This window comes from Abramis brama (assembly GCF_963993115.1).
Source record: "Abramis brama genome assembly, chromosome: 9".
Taxonomy (NCBI): Eukaryota; Metazoa; Chordata; class Actinopteri; order Cypriniformes; family Leuciscidae; genus Abramis; species Abramis brama.
This window is the reverse complement of record NC_139971.1, coordinates 42,191,041-42,208,737: the sequence shown is the minus strand read 5'-3', so window position 1 is coordinate 42,208,737 and position 17,697 is coordinate 42,191,041. Positions and strand designations below refer to the sequence as shown.

The following is a 17,697-nucleotide window of genomic DNA, read 5'->3' as shown; positions in this document are numbered from 1 at the left end:
CTGGTTGCACGGGCTTCAGGATCACGGACACTGTCTCGGGATCGAGGTCAGGACCGGGAAACTTCCTCCTCCTCTGCCGTCTCTGATGGCGAGTGGACGACTCTTGACTGGGTGGAGCCCATGGCGGAGGAATTTCGGCATCGAAAGGTGGCCAGACCGAGTGATGGGACTGGACCTCCTCCCGAACCTCCCCGCCTCCTCTACGACCTCCCCGAGTTCCACGGAACTTGGCCAAGCGGGTCCCCTTGAAGGACTCTTCATGGCGGGGGGCGTGGTCCTACACAAAACTCTCTGTGGGCTGAGGCTCAGGGGGTTTGACGATGAACCTTTCGTCTGTTTTCCGAGCCCACAGAGCAAAACCCTCAAAAATGTTCATCCTGGGTTGGGACTCACTGAAAGACGGTTCTGGTGGTGGTTGTCTCCGCTCACCTCTTGCAGTGGGGAAATGGCGACGGGAACTCATACTGCTTGGATCTTCTTGGTGGATCAATCTGTCACGAACCGCACAAGGATGAAAGCAGACGGGATCCAAAATGCAGCAAGATGAGTTTTAATAGGGTAATCCAAAAACGAAGTCAAGACAGGCAGGGTTCAATATCCAGGAAATCAATACAAAACAATAAACAGGCAAGGCAGGAAAACACGAGAACAGAAGCGGCGTGACATACAACATTGATCCACAAAGAACACAAGACAAACAGGGCATTAAATACATGCATGACGAGGGGAAAACGAGAGACAGCTGGTGATTACAATTACAAACACCTGGGTGTGATACACAGACAGGAATTGTGGGAGATGAAGTTCATGTGCATGACACCGTGGGGAAAAGGAGGACATCTAGTGGATACACGTGGAAAACAACCAGACACTGTGACACCAACAAAGGTCCAAGCAGGCTCCAAGATGTCTGCTCTAGCACCGATATCTACTTTTCTTCTCCTGCTGACATTAGCCAGTCTAATGGACTTCAGAGACTATTCAGGTGTAGGAAGGAAATATAGATAAAGCCCATAAAAAGCACTTCTCTCCGTTTGATTCATAGAATTGCAACTTCACCATCAATGAACTGCTGATGTAACCCCTTCTGTCCTAACCGAACCGCATTTAACACTTCTGTACTAACCGAACCGCACTAAACACTTCTGTCCTAACTGAACCGATGATCACTTAACACTTCTGTCCAAACCGAACCGATGATCACTTAACACTTCTGCACTAACCGAACCGCATTTAACACTTCTGTCCTAACCTAACCGAACCGCACTTAACACTTCTGTACTAACCGAACCGCACTTAACACTTCTGTCCTAACCGAACCCTATTTAACACTTCTGTCCTAACCGAACCCTATTTAACACTTCTGTCCTAACCGAACCGCACTTAACACTTCTGTCCTAACCGAACCCTATTTAACACTTCTGTCCTAACCGAACCCTATTTAACACTTCTGTCCTAACCGAACCGCATTTAACACTTCTGTCCTAACCGAACCGCATTTAACACTTCTGTCCTAACCGAACCGCATTTAACACTTCTGTCCTAACCGAACCGATGATCACTTAAAGGAGAACTCCGGTCAATTTTAACATTGAGCTCATTTTTTTGTAAATTTGGAGTGCTGTCAGTACAGAGAACAACGACAAAAATCGGTGTTGCCTACACCATGTTATCCTCTTTTTAAAATTTGCACCCTGTTGACTTCAATGGGGCAAGTTTTAAACCAGCTTTTAGCCTCTTAACATCCTTGATGTGTTATTACAAGTGCACAGCTAATGTGAGTGATTCCTTCAGAGTGAACACGGGTAAATCTGACTGCAGCAGATCTCCAAATTTACAAAAAAATGACCGGAGTTCTCCTGGCAGTTAACACTTCTGTCCTAACCGAACCGATGATCACTTAACACTTCTGTCCTAACCGAACTTTCCTGAGGCACTTCTGAAATGTCTTCCATGTGTTGTTGTCATGGTCTCAAACTCAGTTCCTGGAGGGCCACAGCCTTGCACAGTTAAGCTACAACCAGCTCCAACTGTTATCTGCTTGGAAGCTTCTAGTAATGCTGAAGAGCTTGATTAGCTGGATCAGGTGTGTTTGATTAGGGTTGGAGTAAAACTGTGCAGAGCTGTGGCCCTCTAGGAACTGAGTTTGAGACCAGTAGAGACAGATCTACTTCTAAATAAACAATATTCTTGTCAAGAAAAATGAGACAGAAACATCAACTGTGAGCGGGGTGGCCAAGCTCCACTCCTGCAATAAGAGCACTGTATCAGATGATGAATTTAAATTTCAGTACATATTTGCTGATGACACTTAATATAATGTGGGATACTTCAATGCAAAGTATAACTTTGAAACTTGTGTAAATTACTCACATCAGTGTGTTGAGTTTACAGTGTTTATCCTGCAGTAGAGCAGCAATCTGATTCACTCGTGTGTCTCCTAGTTTACGTTCACTCAGATTCAGTTCTCTCAAGAGTAACGGGTTATCATCCACTATTCTTCTCACATACTGAAAGGCTTCATCTGCATCATGACCCAAAAACCTGCAGAAGGGAAGATGAAGCAGGTTTAAAATCAACTAAACTTAGTGTAATCAGTTTGTTTCATTTACCTTTAAATAATTTTAATATAATAACCTGCACAATTTGTTGTTAGATAAAAGTTAGTGAAATAATGTTTCTATGAATAATTCACACGCATATAATTTGTTATATTATTTCATCACGTCTCACCTCAGTGTTTTCAGTGAACACTTCTGATCCTGTAGTAAATCACTGAGCTCCTTCACTCCTGATTGTCCAGGATCATTTCCTCTGAGATCCAGCTCTATCAGGTGTGAAGGGTTTGATCTCAGAGCTGAAGCCAGAGCTTTATAACCTTCTTCTGTGATACTGCAGTCTGAAAGTCTACAGAAAGGACATTTAATTATAATAGGATTTATTTTACAATTAATATCACTGCAAAAAAGACTCCACTACAGTATTATTTTACAGCATTTTTTAATTGTATAATGTTTGACTGCGCAGGTTGACTGCAGTGCTACAAAAATACCCAGAACATATCAAACCTTCTGAAACAGGCAAAGCAATAGTGACACAAACATTGTTATTCACACTTGTATGTTGCGACATTACTCTCAATAGATCAAGAAAAAAAATATTCTCAGTTCACAGCCCCTTTAACTTTGAACAAAAGAAATGTTATTTAAACAAACAATCTCACCTGAGTTTCTTCAGCGTACAGTTTGTTTTTTCTAATCCGTTCTGGAGTTTCTTCACTCCTGAATCCTGTAGATTATTGTTGCTGATGTCAAGCTCTTTCAGACTGGAGTTTGATCTCAGGACTGTAGCGAGAGCTGAACAGCTTTCCTCTGTTAGACCACACTTACGCAGCCTAAAATGATGAACAGAAGAGGGAGAATTTACAAACACAAAGTACTTGATGCCAACATGTTTTTGTCACCAAATGTCTTTAAAATGCTTTAAATCTACAATAACATATGAACACAATACTCACATCAGTGTGTTGAGTTTACAGTGTTTATCCTGCAGTAGAGAAGCGATCTGATTCACTCGTGTGTCTCCTAGGTCACGTTCACTCAGATTCAGTTCTCTCTGGAGTAACGGGTTTTTATTGTGAAGAATTTTAGTCAGATATTTACAGGCTTCATCTGCATCAGGGCTCTGTAACAACCTGGACAAAGGAGAAGTATGCTGACATTACCTTCTACTAATGATGTGCAAGACTAGTCGACTAAACGGTACAGCTGCTACTAGTCGACACTGAAAACAATAGTCGATTACACAAAGAAAAAGAAAATAAACAAGATTTTATCGTTCAAATTACTGTTGTTTTAATGTTTCTGTGACGAGCAGTGAAAACTGAGCTCGCATCCCAGGAGCTCTGGAAGGATAAAAGGAGTAACGACAGTGTAGGGCGAGAGAGGACCAGGCCTGGGACATTTAAGTTGCATGTTGTTCATATATGTGCAGCAGTCGGCCATGATGCACCTGAAGTTTACTTTCGTTTTGTTTATTTGATCAATAAAACTTATGTTTAAAGTTCGCCGGGTCCCCCTTCTTCCCTGAACCCTGAACTTTGTTACATTTATATTTAAAGGCATTTTAAATAACACATTAAAATAAAACACTGGGGAAAATAATACCTTAAGATTAGATAGACCCTTTTAATTTTACCTCAGATCTCCCATGCATTTTCTTCCTGTCAGTCGCAGCGAGCTCAGAAATGGCCGCTTGAAAGACAAGCAAGGTGCGGGAGAATTTTGAATAAAAAAAAAAAGTTTTACGGGGAAAAAAAAAGATTTATGAAAGCTGTGACACGTCAAACTGGCATAATTCCACTGGAGCCATGCGTAAACATATTCAACACATGCACGTAGGTGTGATAGCCAAAGCAATCAAATGCCCATCGTGTCATTCACTTCAACTCTGAAAAAATTTCTTATCTCTGTGACGACAGCAACAGACATGTTCCCACTCAGTTTTGCTGAGGGAGAAGGCTTCCGAAAAGTCATAACGCAAGGCAAGCGTACTGCATATTTATGACCTTTTTTAGCAGCATTAATTATGGGATTCGACTGTTTGATTCATTGTTTCAAAAAATGGATGTACGCACAAGTCTTACTTTAGACTAGTCGAGTCGGTTAAAAAACTTCCATTTAAATGACTGTCAAATTAGTCGAAGCGCACATCCCTAACTAACCTGCTATGGTGATATATGCTCACAATGTTGTGAAAAAGACTTCAGTCATTTCAAAGCTTTTATAATTGTTTTTTGACAATAAAATTCTCCTCCACCTAAAATGCTTTTAGGACTATTGAACATTATTATTCTAATAGCACTTACCTCAGTGTTTTCAGTGAACGGCAACAATTATTTTGTACGTTAATGAGGTGTTCCACTCCTGATTGTCCAGGATCATTTCCTCTGAGATCCAGCTCTATCAGGTGTGAAGGGTTTGATCTCAGAGCTGAAGCCAGAGCTTTATAACCTCCTTCTGTGATACTGCAGTCTGAAAGTCTACAGAAAATACAAACACAAATTTTAATTAACATTGCACTGTAATATCAATAAATATGACTAAATCACACTACATCTTAACTTCTTAACTGAATCAGATATGCCACCGTTTTATTCTGCTATTAATGTGCAAGATTAATTATTTAATGATCACCAGGAATCTGTTATTGTTACATTTGGGTGAGTTTGTTCTAAATTTTATCTTAAATGTAGGTTATTATAGTTAGCCTATACATGTATTAATTAGTTTTCATTAATATTGTATTTACTTAGGGATACAGATGACGCTGTAAAGTTATTATAAAGGCCTGCTCACGCAAAGACAAATATTCCTCAAAAAAAGAAAAGAAAAAGTAGTCTGCACCAATGAAAAAATAAAATAAATGGAAAAAGCCCAACCCCAAATTAAAATAACTAATTTTTAGGGGTGTAACAGTACACAGAAGTCACAGTTCGGTTAGTACCTCGGTTTTGGGGTCACGGTTCGATACGAGTTTGGTACAATAGGAAAAATGGTCACACTTTAGTTTAGGATCCAATTCTCACTATTCACTACAACTTTGCCTCAATAAACCCCTAATTACTGCTTATTAATAATTAGTTAGGTAATTGTTAAGTTTAGATATGTGGGAGGATTAAGGGATGTAGAATAATAATATGTGCTTTATAAACAGGGGTGCACATAAGTTTTTCAGTCTGGTTCTCATGAGAGCACCTGGAGATTCGGTCTGGAGCTCACACTGCACATAGTGTGACCCATTAAATATAACTATAAAAATAAAACAATTACCAATATTATTATTGCACTTTATTTAGTTACTTTTTTAAATAAAATAATAAACAAAATAATAAATAGTGTGATTATACCATTATATGTTATGAAGCGTGTTATTAGCCATGTTTCCATCCAAAGTTGTCAATTAAACTTGTGTGCAAAACTGCAATATCACATAAAACATTTGTGAATAGAGCAGCGTTTCCATCCAGTGAGTCTAAGAGAACAAAATTGTCACTTTCTGATAAACTGGCGCTAAATATTCTCTAAGAAAAGCAGGAAAAGCTACTGTATATAATAATTTTCAAATAAGCCTATAATAAATTACTTGCGCCTCAGAGCATGCAGACGAAATGCAATAAAGCCATTATCTTGCTTTCTTCTCTTCAGTGAACTAGGGTTACATGCGTAACAGAGACGTTTGTTCTGCCTGGCAGCATTTAGTCCCCCTGAGTTAGTTGGTACAGTCCTCCTATAGTGTATTACAAACTAAGCAGTAAATAGAATGCACTCTTTCATTAGTCATATTCTAGCAGGGATGATAAAAACAAAAACAACAGGTATTTGGTTACAATCTGCTACAAAATTGAATTTTGTGATATAAAAGACAAAATAAATGGAATAATGAAAGATAGTAATTGTGTATTTGAAGTGTCAGAATTTGCTCCACTTAGGCTATATTTAAACATTCAAAGCTTAAGTCCAACCCTCCAATACTTTCCGCAATCTGCTCCCTTTCAAAGTAAACTCCTTTGTCCGTGAGCACAAAAAGACGCATTTAAAGTGTGCCCACTAGTGGACCTCTTTTCAAACGCTCAATAAGCACATGAGCTGTTCATCCTATTTAACCAATACTATTCAGAATTTTTTTTCTCATTGAATTAAATTTAGCAAACAAAACCAGAGCTGCTCAATATCAATCTCCAAACCCTGTTCCAGATTATTCCCCTGGTATTCAATGTCATTAGCAAAAGAGTCAGTGAGCCACCAAGGCAGTGTGTTATTTATAACGGCAATAGCTCTGGGCATATTGACAAAGTGTGAATCTTATTGGTTGATCAGTTTTCTTTATAGTGCAATGGAAAAAAAATAACAGCTCTCCGTAAAAGAAAAAAAAATCACGTCAGTCTGAATGAACAGCAGTTTATGGTGAAATGTACTCACTTGAGTATCTCTAGTTCACACACAGGATTCTTCAGTCCCTCACAGATCTCTTTGACTCCAGAGTCCAGCAGACGGCTGTTGTTCAGGTTCAGCTCTTTCAGGATGGTTTTAGAGGAGAGAACAGTAGCTAGAACTGAACAGCTTTTCTCTGTCTGATCACAATTATTCAGCCTGAACACAGAAACAACATTATTTATTATTCCGCACATATTCAACACACACCATACCAACAGCTCTTCATATCTACTGACACAAGTGCCTGACAGTCTTTTACAATCAATTAACAGAGAAGTTATAATGTATAAATCATGTTGACTCACTTGATTTTCTCCACTTTGCTATGAGAGTCCATCAAAAGAGCAGAGAGCTTCTCCCAATCCAGATCTCCTAATTTATCTTCACTCAGATCCAACTCTTTCATTATTAATGGACTTTTACCCAGAACTTTAGTGAGACACTCACACGCTTCCTGTGCAGCAACACTTTTCAAAAACCTACAGGAAGTAGAAGAGAATTTTAGATGAGATAATTTGTTATAATTTTATAACTTTTGCTGCTCCCATCCTGCTTATGAGTGGAGTTCTGAATCAAATACAGAAAAAAATATAGATCATTCCCAATAGCATGTTTCATCATAGTTAGTGTATGAGTGTGATGTGGGAAAATCAATTCCAATTCAGGTTAGGAATCGGATAATTGTAAGAATTTAAATTCTTCTTATCAATTCCTTTCTGTGGATTTTTATGTGATTTTAAACCATTTAAGCTGACTGAAGTACTTTTGTAACTGAATTTGTAATGCATATCTTACATTTGATTTCAGTTTCTGTACCTGAACATCTGAAAATCTTAAACATTTGTATATTTTAGTTGTATTTATTTGTGTTATTTCTTATGTGTTTATTTGTTCTTATTTAATAGCTGAGTATTTATTGTATTTAATAATGGCTGAAATTTATATTAGTTAGAATAGCTGTTTTTGCTGTGGTATTTTTGTTAAAACCATAGGCAAAAGTTCCTTGTACAAGTTAATGGAACATTTTGGAAAAAAGACTGTGAATGATATTGTAACAGTTATTCTGTTATATATGTTTAGTTTCGTTTTCATGGACTTTTAATTTGCATTCTTCAGTTCCTGTTTTCCTTTGTTCAGTTTTCCCGCTTCTCCTTTGTTTTCATGGTAACTAATATGATTTGCCATCATTTTCAAATGTGTCGTCGTTGATTACCTCGTTTTTACCTGTGTATTTAAGTTCCTGTGTTTTCAGTTCTAATTTGTCTGGTCAAAGTTGTGTTTGCTCGCCTGCCTGCCTTTTGGATTGTTTGCTCGTATGGATTATTAAAGCCTTTTTGAACCTGATCTTCATCATCTAAAAATTCTAATTACCAACTCTAGTGTGATGTTTCATTTGGTTTTTGGTTGTTCCTAGAGTTTGGAATGTGTTTCTAAAGCATTCCTTTTAAGTTTTAGCTTTATAACCATAAACTAACGCTTACATAAGGCTGCAAATAATTTTTGTGTATGTGTGTGTGTGTGTGTGTGTGTGTGTGTGTGTGTGTGTGTGTGACAACCAAATAAGGACTTGTATAGAATGTTTTCTTCAATGAATAATTGTTTATAGATGTCAAATATTTTTTTTCAGTTTGTGTTGGTGAAAGAGAACTTGATATTATTAAATGTAATAATTTTTTTGGTGTGTGATAAATGAACTAGAAATTCTAAAATTGGAGATAAGCAGCAATCACTACAAAATTGTAATGTTTACTGGATATTTTGTGATGTTTTAATGTTTATTGCAATTGTGGAAATAAATAGCTTAGTTTATTCACAAAATATGCAAGTTTTACTGTTTAAAGAAATATAAAATCTGCACCGTTTTCATCAACTCAACAGAAGTGTAGTAACTGATAGTGCTGTTAATATTCTGTTTATACCAGAAGTTTATTGCTTATGAAAACAAATTCATGATCTTGCTAATTTTAATCCTCCATATTATGTGATGTGATTAATAAACAATGGATCAATAAAAGACATGAAAATCAACTGATTATTGTTTTGTTGCAGCATGGTTCCAGGTAATTTTAAAAGTACAATTTTATTAAATATTTCAAGGTTTTATTCACCTCGTCTTTAATTTACATTGTTCATCCTGTAGTAAATCACTGAGCTCCTTCACTCCTGATTGTCCAGGATCATTTCCTCTGAGATCCAGCTCTATCAGGTGTGAAGGGTTTGATCTCAGAGCTGAAGCCAGAGCTTTATAACCTTCTTCTGTGATACTGCAGTCTGAAAGTCTACAGAAAAACAGAAGAAAAAACAAACAGTTGTTGTTATTCTTTTTGGAGACACAGATTATCACATCACTAATGGGATTTATGAATGGCTTCTGACAAATTAGACAAATTATGAACAAATGATTGCCATATAGAGTGTGCAAAAACATATGCCAATATGATTTTTATTTTAATATTGGCAAAATCTCCCTTAGATATAAATACAATATATGCATTAACCAAAACCTTATTAAATTAAATAACTTTAATAACCTAATATTATTAAATTAATAGTTCACCAAAAAATGAAATTCCATAATTTTGGGATTTTGTCCACATGTTGTTTAAACATTTATTTTCTTCACTAAACACAAAAAGAGATGTTTAAACAGAATTTTAGCCTCAGTCATAGTGTACATTTAAAAAGTAGTAAACCTTTTTTTTCAGTTCATCTAATTAAATAAACCTTAATAAATGTACATAAACATGCAGAAATGTAGATGAATGTTAATACACACTTAAATTTCTCTAATCTGCATTGTGTATTTTCCAACAGAGGACAGATCTTCTTTATTCCAGAGTTTCCGAGTTTATTCTCACTCAGATCCAGCTCTATCAGGTTTGAAGGGTTTGAATTAAACGCTGAAGTCAGAGCAGCACAACCTTCTGCTGTAATACTGTTATTATTCAGACTGAAGAGAAGAGAAAAGAAAGACAGGAAACATTCTTCAGTTTATTTCAGCCACAATTCACAATACAGTAACAGAAGGATACATTTATTTGATAGATCAGCTAATCTCAATCCTCAAAAAGTTTAAAGAGCAATGACGGTATTTTATTAGACTTTAAAAATGTAATGTAATTATCCTTTTGTAAAGTATAAAACAATACTTACATCAGTGTGTTGAGTTTACAGTGTTTATCCTTCAGTAGAGCAGCGATCTGATTCACTCCTGTGTCTCCTAGTTCACGTTCATTCAGATTCAGTTCTCTCAGGAGTAACGGGTTTTTACCCACAATTCCTCTCACATACTGACAGGCTTCATCTGCAGCAGGACCCAAAAACCTGCAGACAAGAAGATGAAGAATTCAAATACATTCTTAAACTTGATCTAAGAAAAAATAACATATGAATATGTGTGTGAAATGGTTAATTTTGTATTAGTGAAAATTATAAATAATGTTTATAAAAATAAATCGCCTGCATATAATTTTTTTGTGTTATTCCATCACGTCTCACCTCAGTGTCTTGAGTTGACACTTCTGATCCTGAAGTAAATCACTGAGCTCCTTCACTCCTGATTGTCCAGGATCATTTCCTCTGAGATCCAGCTCTATCAGGTGTGAAGGGTTTGATCTCAGAGCTGAAGCCAGAGCTTTATAACCTTCTTCTGTGATACTGCAGTCTGAAAGTCTACAACAGAATAATCAGTTACTCCTCAAATGTCCTGAACAATATTAATCCATTAAAAAAGGATAGCTAAATATGGAAGCAAACAACAGGCACAAAGACTTTTAACATATTAGTAACCTGAGTCTCTCCAGTTTACAATTCTCTTTCAGTCCATCAGAGAGCAGCTTCACTCCTGAATCCTGCAGATTATTATTGCTCAGGTCAAGATCCTTCAGGTTGCTATCTGAAGAAATAACTGAAGCCAGAGCTGAACAGCTTTCCTCTGTTAGATCACACTTACTGAGCCTACAAATAATACAAAATGTTATCAAATGCATCATATTCCTGTGATTTCTGTGGTGTTGAAAGTAGCTGATGGTGAAATTAACTCACTCAAGTATCTTCAGCTCACACACAGGATTATTCAGTCCCTCACAGATCTCTTTGACTCCAGAGTCCAGCAGACGGCTGTTGTTCAGGTTCAGCTCTTTTAGGATGGTTTTAGAGGAGAGAACAGTAGCTAGAACTGAACAGCTTTTCTCTCTCAGATCACAATTATTCAGCCTGAACACAGAAACACCATAATTATTATTATTATTATTATTATTCAGCACATATTCAACACACATCAGATCAACAGCTCTTCATATCTGCTCACACAAGTGCCTGACAGTCTTTTATAATACAGAACAAACAGAAGTTATAATGTATAAATCACATTGACTCACTTGATTTTCTCCACTTTGCTATGAGTGTCCATCAAAAGAGCAGAGAGCTTCTCTCCATCCAGATCTCCTAATTTAACTTTACTCAGATCCAGTTCTGTCAGTATTAATGGACTTTTACGCAGAACTTTAGTGAGATACACACACGCTTCCTGTGCAGCAGCACTTTTCAAAAACCTACAGGAAGTAAAAGAGAATTTTAGATTGATTAATTTTACAATTGTGAATATGCTGTTGATCCACACACATATTTTTTTTGGAACAGATAGTGTTACTGTTTAAAGAAAAAAAAACAATTTAAAGGTTTTGTGCGGTACATGTATTCCCAATTGTTTGAAATGCTGTTAATACAATACATTTATGTGTTGATCTAGCACATTATGGGCCCTATTTTAACGATCTGAAATGCAAGTGTCAAAGCGCAAAGCGCAAGTAACTTTGTGGGTGGGTCTTGGCGCTGTTGCTATTTTCCCAGCGGGATAAATGACTCTTGCGCCAGGCGCAAATATGAAAAGGGGTTGGTCTGAAGTAGCTTCATTATTCATAGGTGTGGTTTGGGCGTAACGTGAAATAAACCAATCAGAGCGTCATCTCACATTCCCTTTAAGAGCAGGCGTGTTTTGTTCTAAAGCGGATTCCTATTATAACGGCGGATTTGCCAGGCGCGCGCCAGGAGCGGTTCACAGCCAAGGAGAGTAACGCTCTCGTCAGGGACGTTGGGGATAGAGAAACACACCCAAATTAACTTCGGTTAAAAAGGCGTATGATAATTTGTATAAATGTGTAAGCTAGATGTATGCTTTTATAATAAATTGTCTATCTATCTATCTATCTATCTATCTATCTATCTATCTATCTATCTATCTATCTATCGTAATAATGTATGATTTGCAAAAATGAAAACTGCTGCTTCTGTGAAGATGAGAGAATCAAAGTGTATGCGCGTTGTGCACACGCTACATTGATTATGGCCAAGCATGCGCCCTTAAAATAGCATATGAATAACATGCGCAACGCGCCACTGACTTTAAACTATTTTTTCCTGGTTAGTGGCGCAATTGTTTTCTAAACCTGCAAAATAGCATGAAGGAATGTTTGCGCCGGAACACGCCTCCTTTTTTGCGCTGAACCGCCCCGGGGAGCGCAAGTTCATTCCCTGGTTTAGCGACATGCTTCTGTGGTGGGAAAAGCGCGCTTTGCGAGGGTGCAAAATAGGAATGATACATGCGTCGGTGTACAAAGCCAATTGCGCTGGGTGCAAGATAGGGCCATATATATGATGTTTTATTGATTATTGACATTGCAGCATTGTTGGAGAGCTGTTAATTTTACAAAGTAAAGTTTCTAAATCACCTCATGGTCTTTAATGTACAGCGTTCATCCTGTAGTAAATCATCGAGCTCCTTCACTCCTGATTGTCCAGGATCATTTCCTCTGAGATCCAGCTCTATCAGGTGTGAAAAGTTTGATCTCAGAGCTGAAGCCAGAGCTTTATAACCTTCTTCTGTGATACTGCAGTCTGAAAGTCTATTTAAAAAAAAAAGTTTGTTTATTATTTGTTAGAACACAGATTATCATACTAGTCCTAGGCTTTATAATAACATCTGATAAACCACTCAAATCAACATGATTTAATTCTCATTTACATAATACTTTACAGTCAGTTACAGTATATAGTAAACTAAATATTGATGCATGTACTGAAATTGAAATTTCAGCCTATATAGTCTTTTTTAAGTTCATCTAATCAAATAGGATATTAACAAATGTATATTAAAATAAAAAAATGTAGATTTAAATATACACACTTCAGTTTCTCCAATCTGCATTCAGGATTTTCCAACAGAGGACAGATCTTCTTTATTCCAGAGTTTCCTAGTTTATTCTCACTCAGATCCAGCTCTATCAGGTTTGAAGGGTTTGAATTAAACGCTGAAGTCAGAGCAGCACAACCTTCTGCTGTAATACTGTTATTATTCAGCCTGAAGAGAAGGAAAACAAAGACACAAAACATTCTTCAGTTTATCTAAAAAACTTTTTTTAAATGAACAATGATAATTTTAAATCGAAAACAAGGTACTGAAAATATGACCAAAAAATTATGTGAAATATTTTACACATAAAAGTATAAAACAATAGGAAATACTTACATCAGTGTGTTGAGTTTACAGTGTTTATCCTGCAGTAGAGCAGCGATCTGATTCACTCCTGTGTCTCCTAGTTCACGTTCACTCAGATTCAGTTCTCTCAGGAGTAACGGGTTTTTACCCACAATTCCTCTCACATACTGACAGGCTTCATCTGCAGCAGGACTCAAAAACCTGCAGAAAGGAAGATGAAGCAGGAATGAACTAAATTCTCAACATTTAAAATGTAATGGAAAGTAGAAAATACTGTTAAAAAATTAGTTTTGAAATCTATAAGTTCGGTACAACAACATCATACTGTTTTATCAATCATAATATTTTTTAAAATATTTTCCTGCATATCATTTATTTTCATCATGTCTCACCTCAGTGTTTTCAAGGAATAGGAATGATCCTGTAGTAAATCACTGAGCTCCTTCACTCCTGATTGTCCAGGATCATTTCCTCTGAGATCCAGCTCTATCAGGTGTGAAGGGTTTGATCTCAGAGCTGAAGCCAGAGCTTTATAACCTTCTTCTCTGATACTGCAGTCTGAAAGTCTACAGAAAAGACATAAACATGAATACAGTTATTACACAATATAAACACAAGTGTATTATAAATAGGGGTGTGAATCTTCATTGGTGTCATGATTCGAATTGATTATGATTATCATGTCAACGATTCGATTCAATATCACGATGCGCTGCGTCCCAAATTTTCAATGTTACTGCACATGGCTACATTTTTGGCAATGAATACAAGCAGTCAGATATATGAACTCTTTCTGAATGTAGCAATCATCAAACAAAACTTAAGTCTGAACCAATGTTCCCTTTAATTTATTTTAATTAACTCTAAATAATTTATATAAGAGCAGTCTTAAATGAGTTAAATGAACAAAGGTCGTAAGAGAAGGAGGCGCATCTGCAGATCTTAAAGTGACAGGAGCCACTAATGCTGTGTGTCATTAAAGTTAATCAAAGAACAAAGGTAACTGAAAATTACTCACTGCTCTTGATTAAAGAACTTTTTCTAGCTTTAAAGTGTAAGTTGCAGGTAAAATTTTTCACGAAGAAAATGCAATAAACATAAAGATAAGACCCACCCACCACTGTTTTGTATGTTTTTCATACCAAAATGCTGAATATAATTAGCCTGGCTAACGTCAGACCAAGTCTCATTGAGACTTGGTCTGGGAACTACGTGCGCATTTTCTCGTATTTGAGGCGTGGTTTACGAATGCCCAGAGCCGTTTATTGGGCGCTATGAATGTCTATCAAATGCGCCTGTATGTAGCTCATAGCCAATCGCTTCAATTATACCAGATGACGTATGTAGAGTGACAGAAATTCGACGAGGAAAAAGACGATGGGTCAAAGATTTATTTGTACACGATGGCGTTTAGCGAATATTACCGTTTGTGCAAGATAAACATGAGGGTAGAAGGTAATGTCGAATCTGATATAAACAAACTGCTTCGGTGTCGTCATCATCTTGCTGCTCCCTCCCCGTTCTGTGATTGGTTCCCTTTTTCAGGGGAAAAATTGTCCCATGGTGTCCAGACTGCCTAGCAGCGTGAATAGAATCGCGCTGCGAGCAAGGCAGTATGGGGAAACCCAGGCTAGAATATAATATGAAAAGTTGGTACTTTTTAGTGGTTTTAAGCACTCCCTCTCCCTTCCACTAGGCTGAGCGTGACGTCACAAAAGGAACTCCAAGCCTAGAGTTACTGTAGTCTAATGGCAAGTAGGCTAGCAGTTACATTGAAATAACTTAATTGTAAACATAATCGTGTGTGCTGGCTTCAAGAGGACCATGATCCTGCCTGAAATGAGAGTAAGCTATTCGCAAAACAAACGGGTTCAGGCAGCATGCACGCAAAGTTAAACCGAACTTTTATTTTGACGGGTTGCCGTGAAGACCGTTGAGTTTCTGTGTGTGTATGATATGACGATAGTTTTTCTCAAATGAAACGGTAAAATGACTCAGAGTGGCTCTGGAGATGAATTTCATCATGTCATCATATCGTGACTGGCAGCAGCTAGACTGAAAACAGCGCGCGCATCACTCGTGCTTCAGTGTGTGTGTGTGTGTGTGTGTGTGTGTGGTAAATGACACCGCGCGTCTGCGCCATTCATTCACACAGAGACATAGAACGCAATGTTAATATATAAATAGTATTTCTGCAGTTTAATATACACAGACACTCGTGGTATATCGGCTACAGTGCTCATCATAGTAATAAAAGTTAGTCTGGAGCCCCGTGCTTAGATAAACATGGAAGCGACTTAACGCAGCTGCCTATTACTGGGTACCGAATATACCCAGTACTACAGAAATGCTGGTACCGTCACATTTTCAGTACCGAAGTACCTTTGACAACACTAGTTTCCCACCTCCCCAGTCTCCCAGTCGTTCTCAATAATCGAGCCACAAACAGTAGGAGTCTAGCGGAGTATGGTTGCAACTTCCTTCTATGACGTCATCACCCAGTTGCTGTAAAAACGCGCTACCTTGAAGAAACCCCAATAAATGTTATTTTAACGCATTTTAAGACAGAAATGTTTACATATATACATATTGAGCACTTAATTTACACATTAATCGGTTGTGGTGGTTAACCTGCAACTTACACTTTAATAAGGATTCATCTATTTAATGTATGCAGTGCAGACTGTTAGATAACGTTATTCAATTTCTGTATATTTCACAGGGCACAGGTAAATATGATATTTATTATGGGTTTATGTAATGATTGTTTGAAGTTCACTTAAATTAAAAGTTGTTATATTTTTTGAAGCCTAATAAATGTTTTAAAAAATAGAGAGCTTTCAATACACTGTAATGTTGAATGTGTAACATGTGTCCTGGGTCTGTGTTCATCAATGTCGTCTTATGGACTCCCACAATTTCCCACAATTCCCCATCTAGGTGCTAATCACACACTCACACCTGTTTCCCATCAGTGACTCTTTATAATTATGTTCACATTCTGTGTTATTCTTGTTTCCTTGCTGTTTTTGACCCTAGTCAGATTCCTTGTTTATGATCGTTCGCTGCTTGCCTTGACCATTGCCTGTGTCTTTGGATTACTCTTTTGCCGTGCCCTTCCTGTTACTGTTCTGGTTACCTTCCTGTTTGCCGATGATTGGCCTACTGCCTGTTCGACTACGCTCTTCTTGTTAATAAAGCCTGCAAGTGGGTCCACAATTTTGTTGTCACGCTCCCGAATGTAACAGAATGGCTATAATTAATGTTTTAAATTGGGGGAGACATCATCAAGACATCAGTAGCGGTATTAGTATCAGTAATACTGGCCTTCAACCATAGAAATATGCCATTAAACAACTATTTAAAATATAGTGTCTTTATGTTGCTTCTACATTAATTTGGAGATTAAATGTGAAATTATTACATTATAAAATATATTAAAAACGTATAAAACCTGGTTTTAATTGTAATTAATCGTGATTAATCACAGAAAAAATGTGTGCTTAATCTAGTTAATTTTTTTAATCGATTGACAGCACTTCTTTGAAACCCACTAAAAATTCTGAGGTGTGTACCTGATGTATTTTGAGTTTGCACATTACTGCATGCGTAATTGTAAATTCTCTAAGTTTTGTTACTTTGCTGTGCTCATCATACGTTATTCCCAGCAATCAAGCTACTCTTCTTTAAAACATGATGACGTTTTTCACATGTCTTTAAATTTTTTACGTTGCCTCTCATATTGAGCTACTTGGTCTGAAAACATGAAAGTATGCCTAAAGAGACTGATTCGGATGATCGGATCTCTGCCGCTCATACACAACCACATAATTCTTTTTCTATGGAACCTGTAAACCGCATTCATCGGTTCTAACTCTATAGCGACACAAACTCTATGGCGATTAACCAGAGCACTGCAATAATTTCCCCACCCCTTGTGCGTCTGTTCTCTGTGCGCGTTTTATTTTTTCTTCTGTGCGAGGGAACATTCTTCTAAGAGGAAACATTGGTCTGAACACAGCAGACAACCACTATAAAACATTCCACCTTCTTGAGAAAAAAACAGAGTTTGCTCGAACTATCCTCAAAGTTAACCTTGTGTAGATTTAGAAATTTTCTCTGTGCTACAGGCCTATGTACACATCTGCATTTAAAATAAGCAATGTCCACACACAGACAAATCATTTAAACATAAATGGCCTACAG

At 37.2% G+C, this 17,697-nt stretch overlaps 1 protein-coding gene across 1 annotated transcript in view; it reads right to left on the bottom strand.

The window, feature by feature from the left end:
- Window positions 1–17,697, bottom strand: part of LOC311089879 (uncharacterized protein) — an 832,216-nt gene that overhangs the window by 46,760 nt on the left and 767,759 nt on the right. Inside the window, exons 93-100 of the mRNA XM_084124910.1 lie at window positions 13,884–14,057; window positions 13,522–13,692; window positions 13,180–13,353; window positions 12,725–12,898; window positions 11,375–11,548; window positions 11,040–11,210; window positions 10,785–10,952; window positions 4,868–5,041 (exon numbers count right to left, since the gene is read on the bottom strand). Coding sequence (XP_083981036.1) covers window positions 4,868–5,041; window positions 10,785–10,952; window positions 11,040–11,210; window positions 11,375–11,548; window positions 12,725–12,898; window positions 13,180–13,353; window positions 13,522–13,692; window positions 13,884–14,057 — 1,380 coding nt within the window. The remainder of the gene's footprint in view (window positions 1–4,867; window positions 5,042–10,784; window positions 10,953–11,039; window positions 11,211–11,374; window positions 11,549–12,724; window positions 12,899–13,179; window positions 13,354–13,521; window positions 13,693–13,883; window positions 14,058–17,697) is intronic.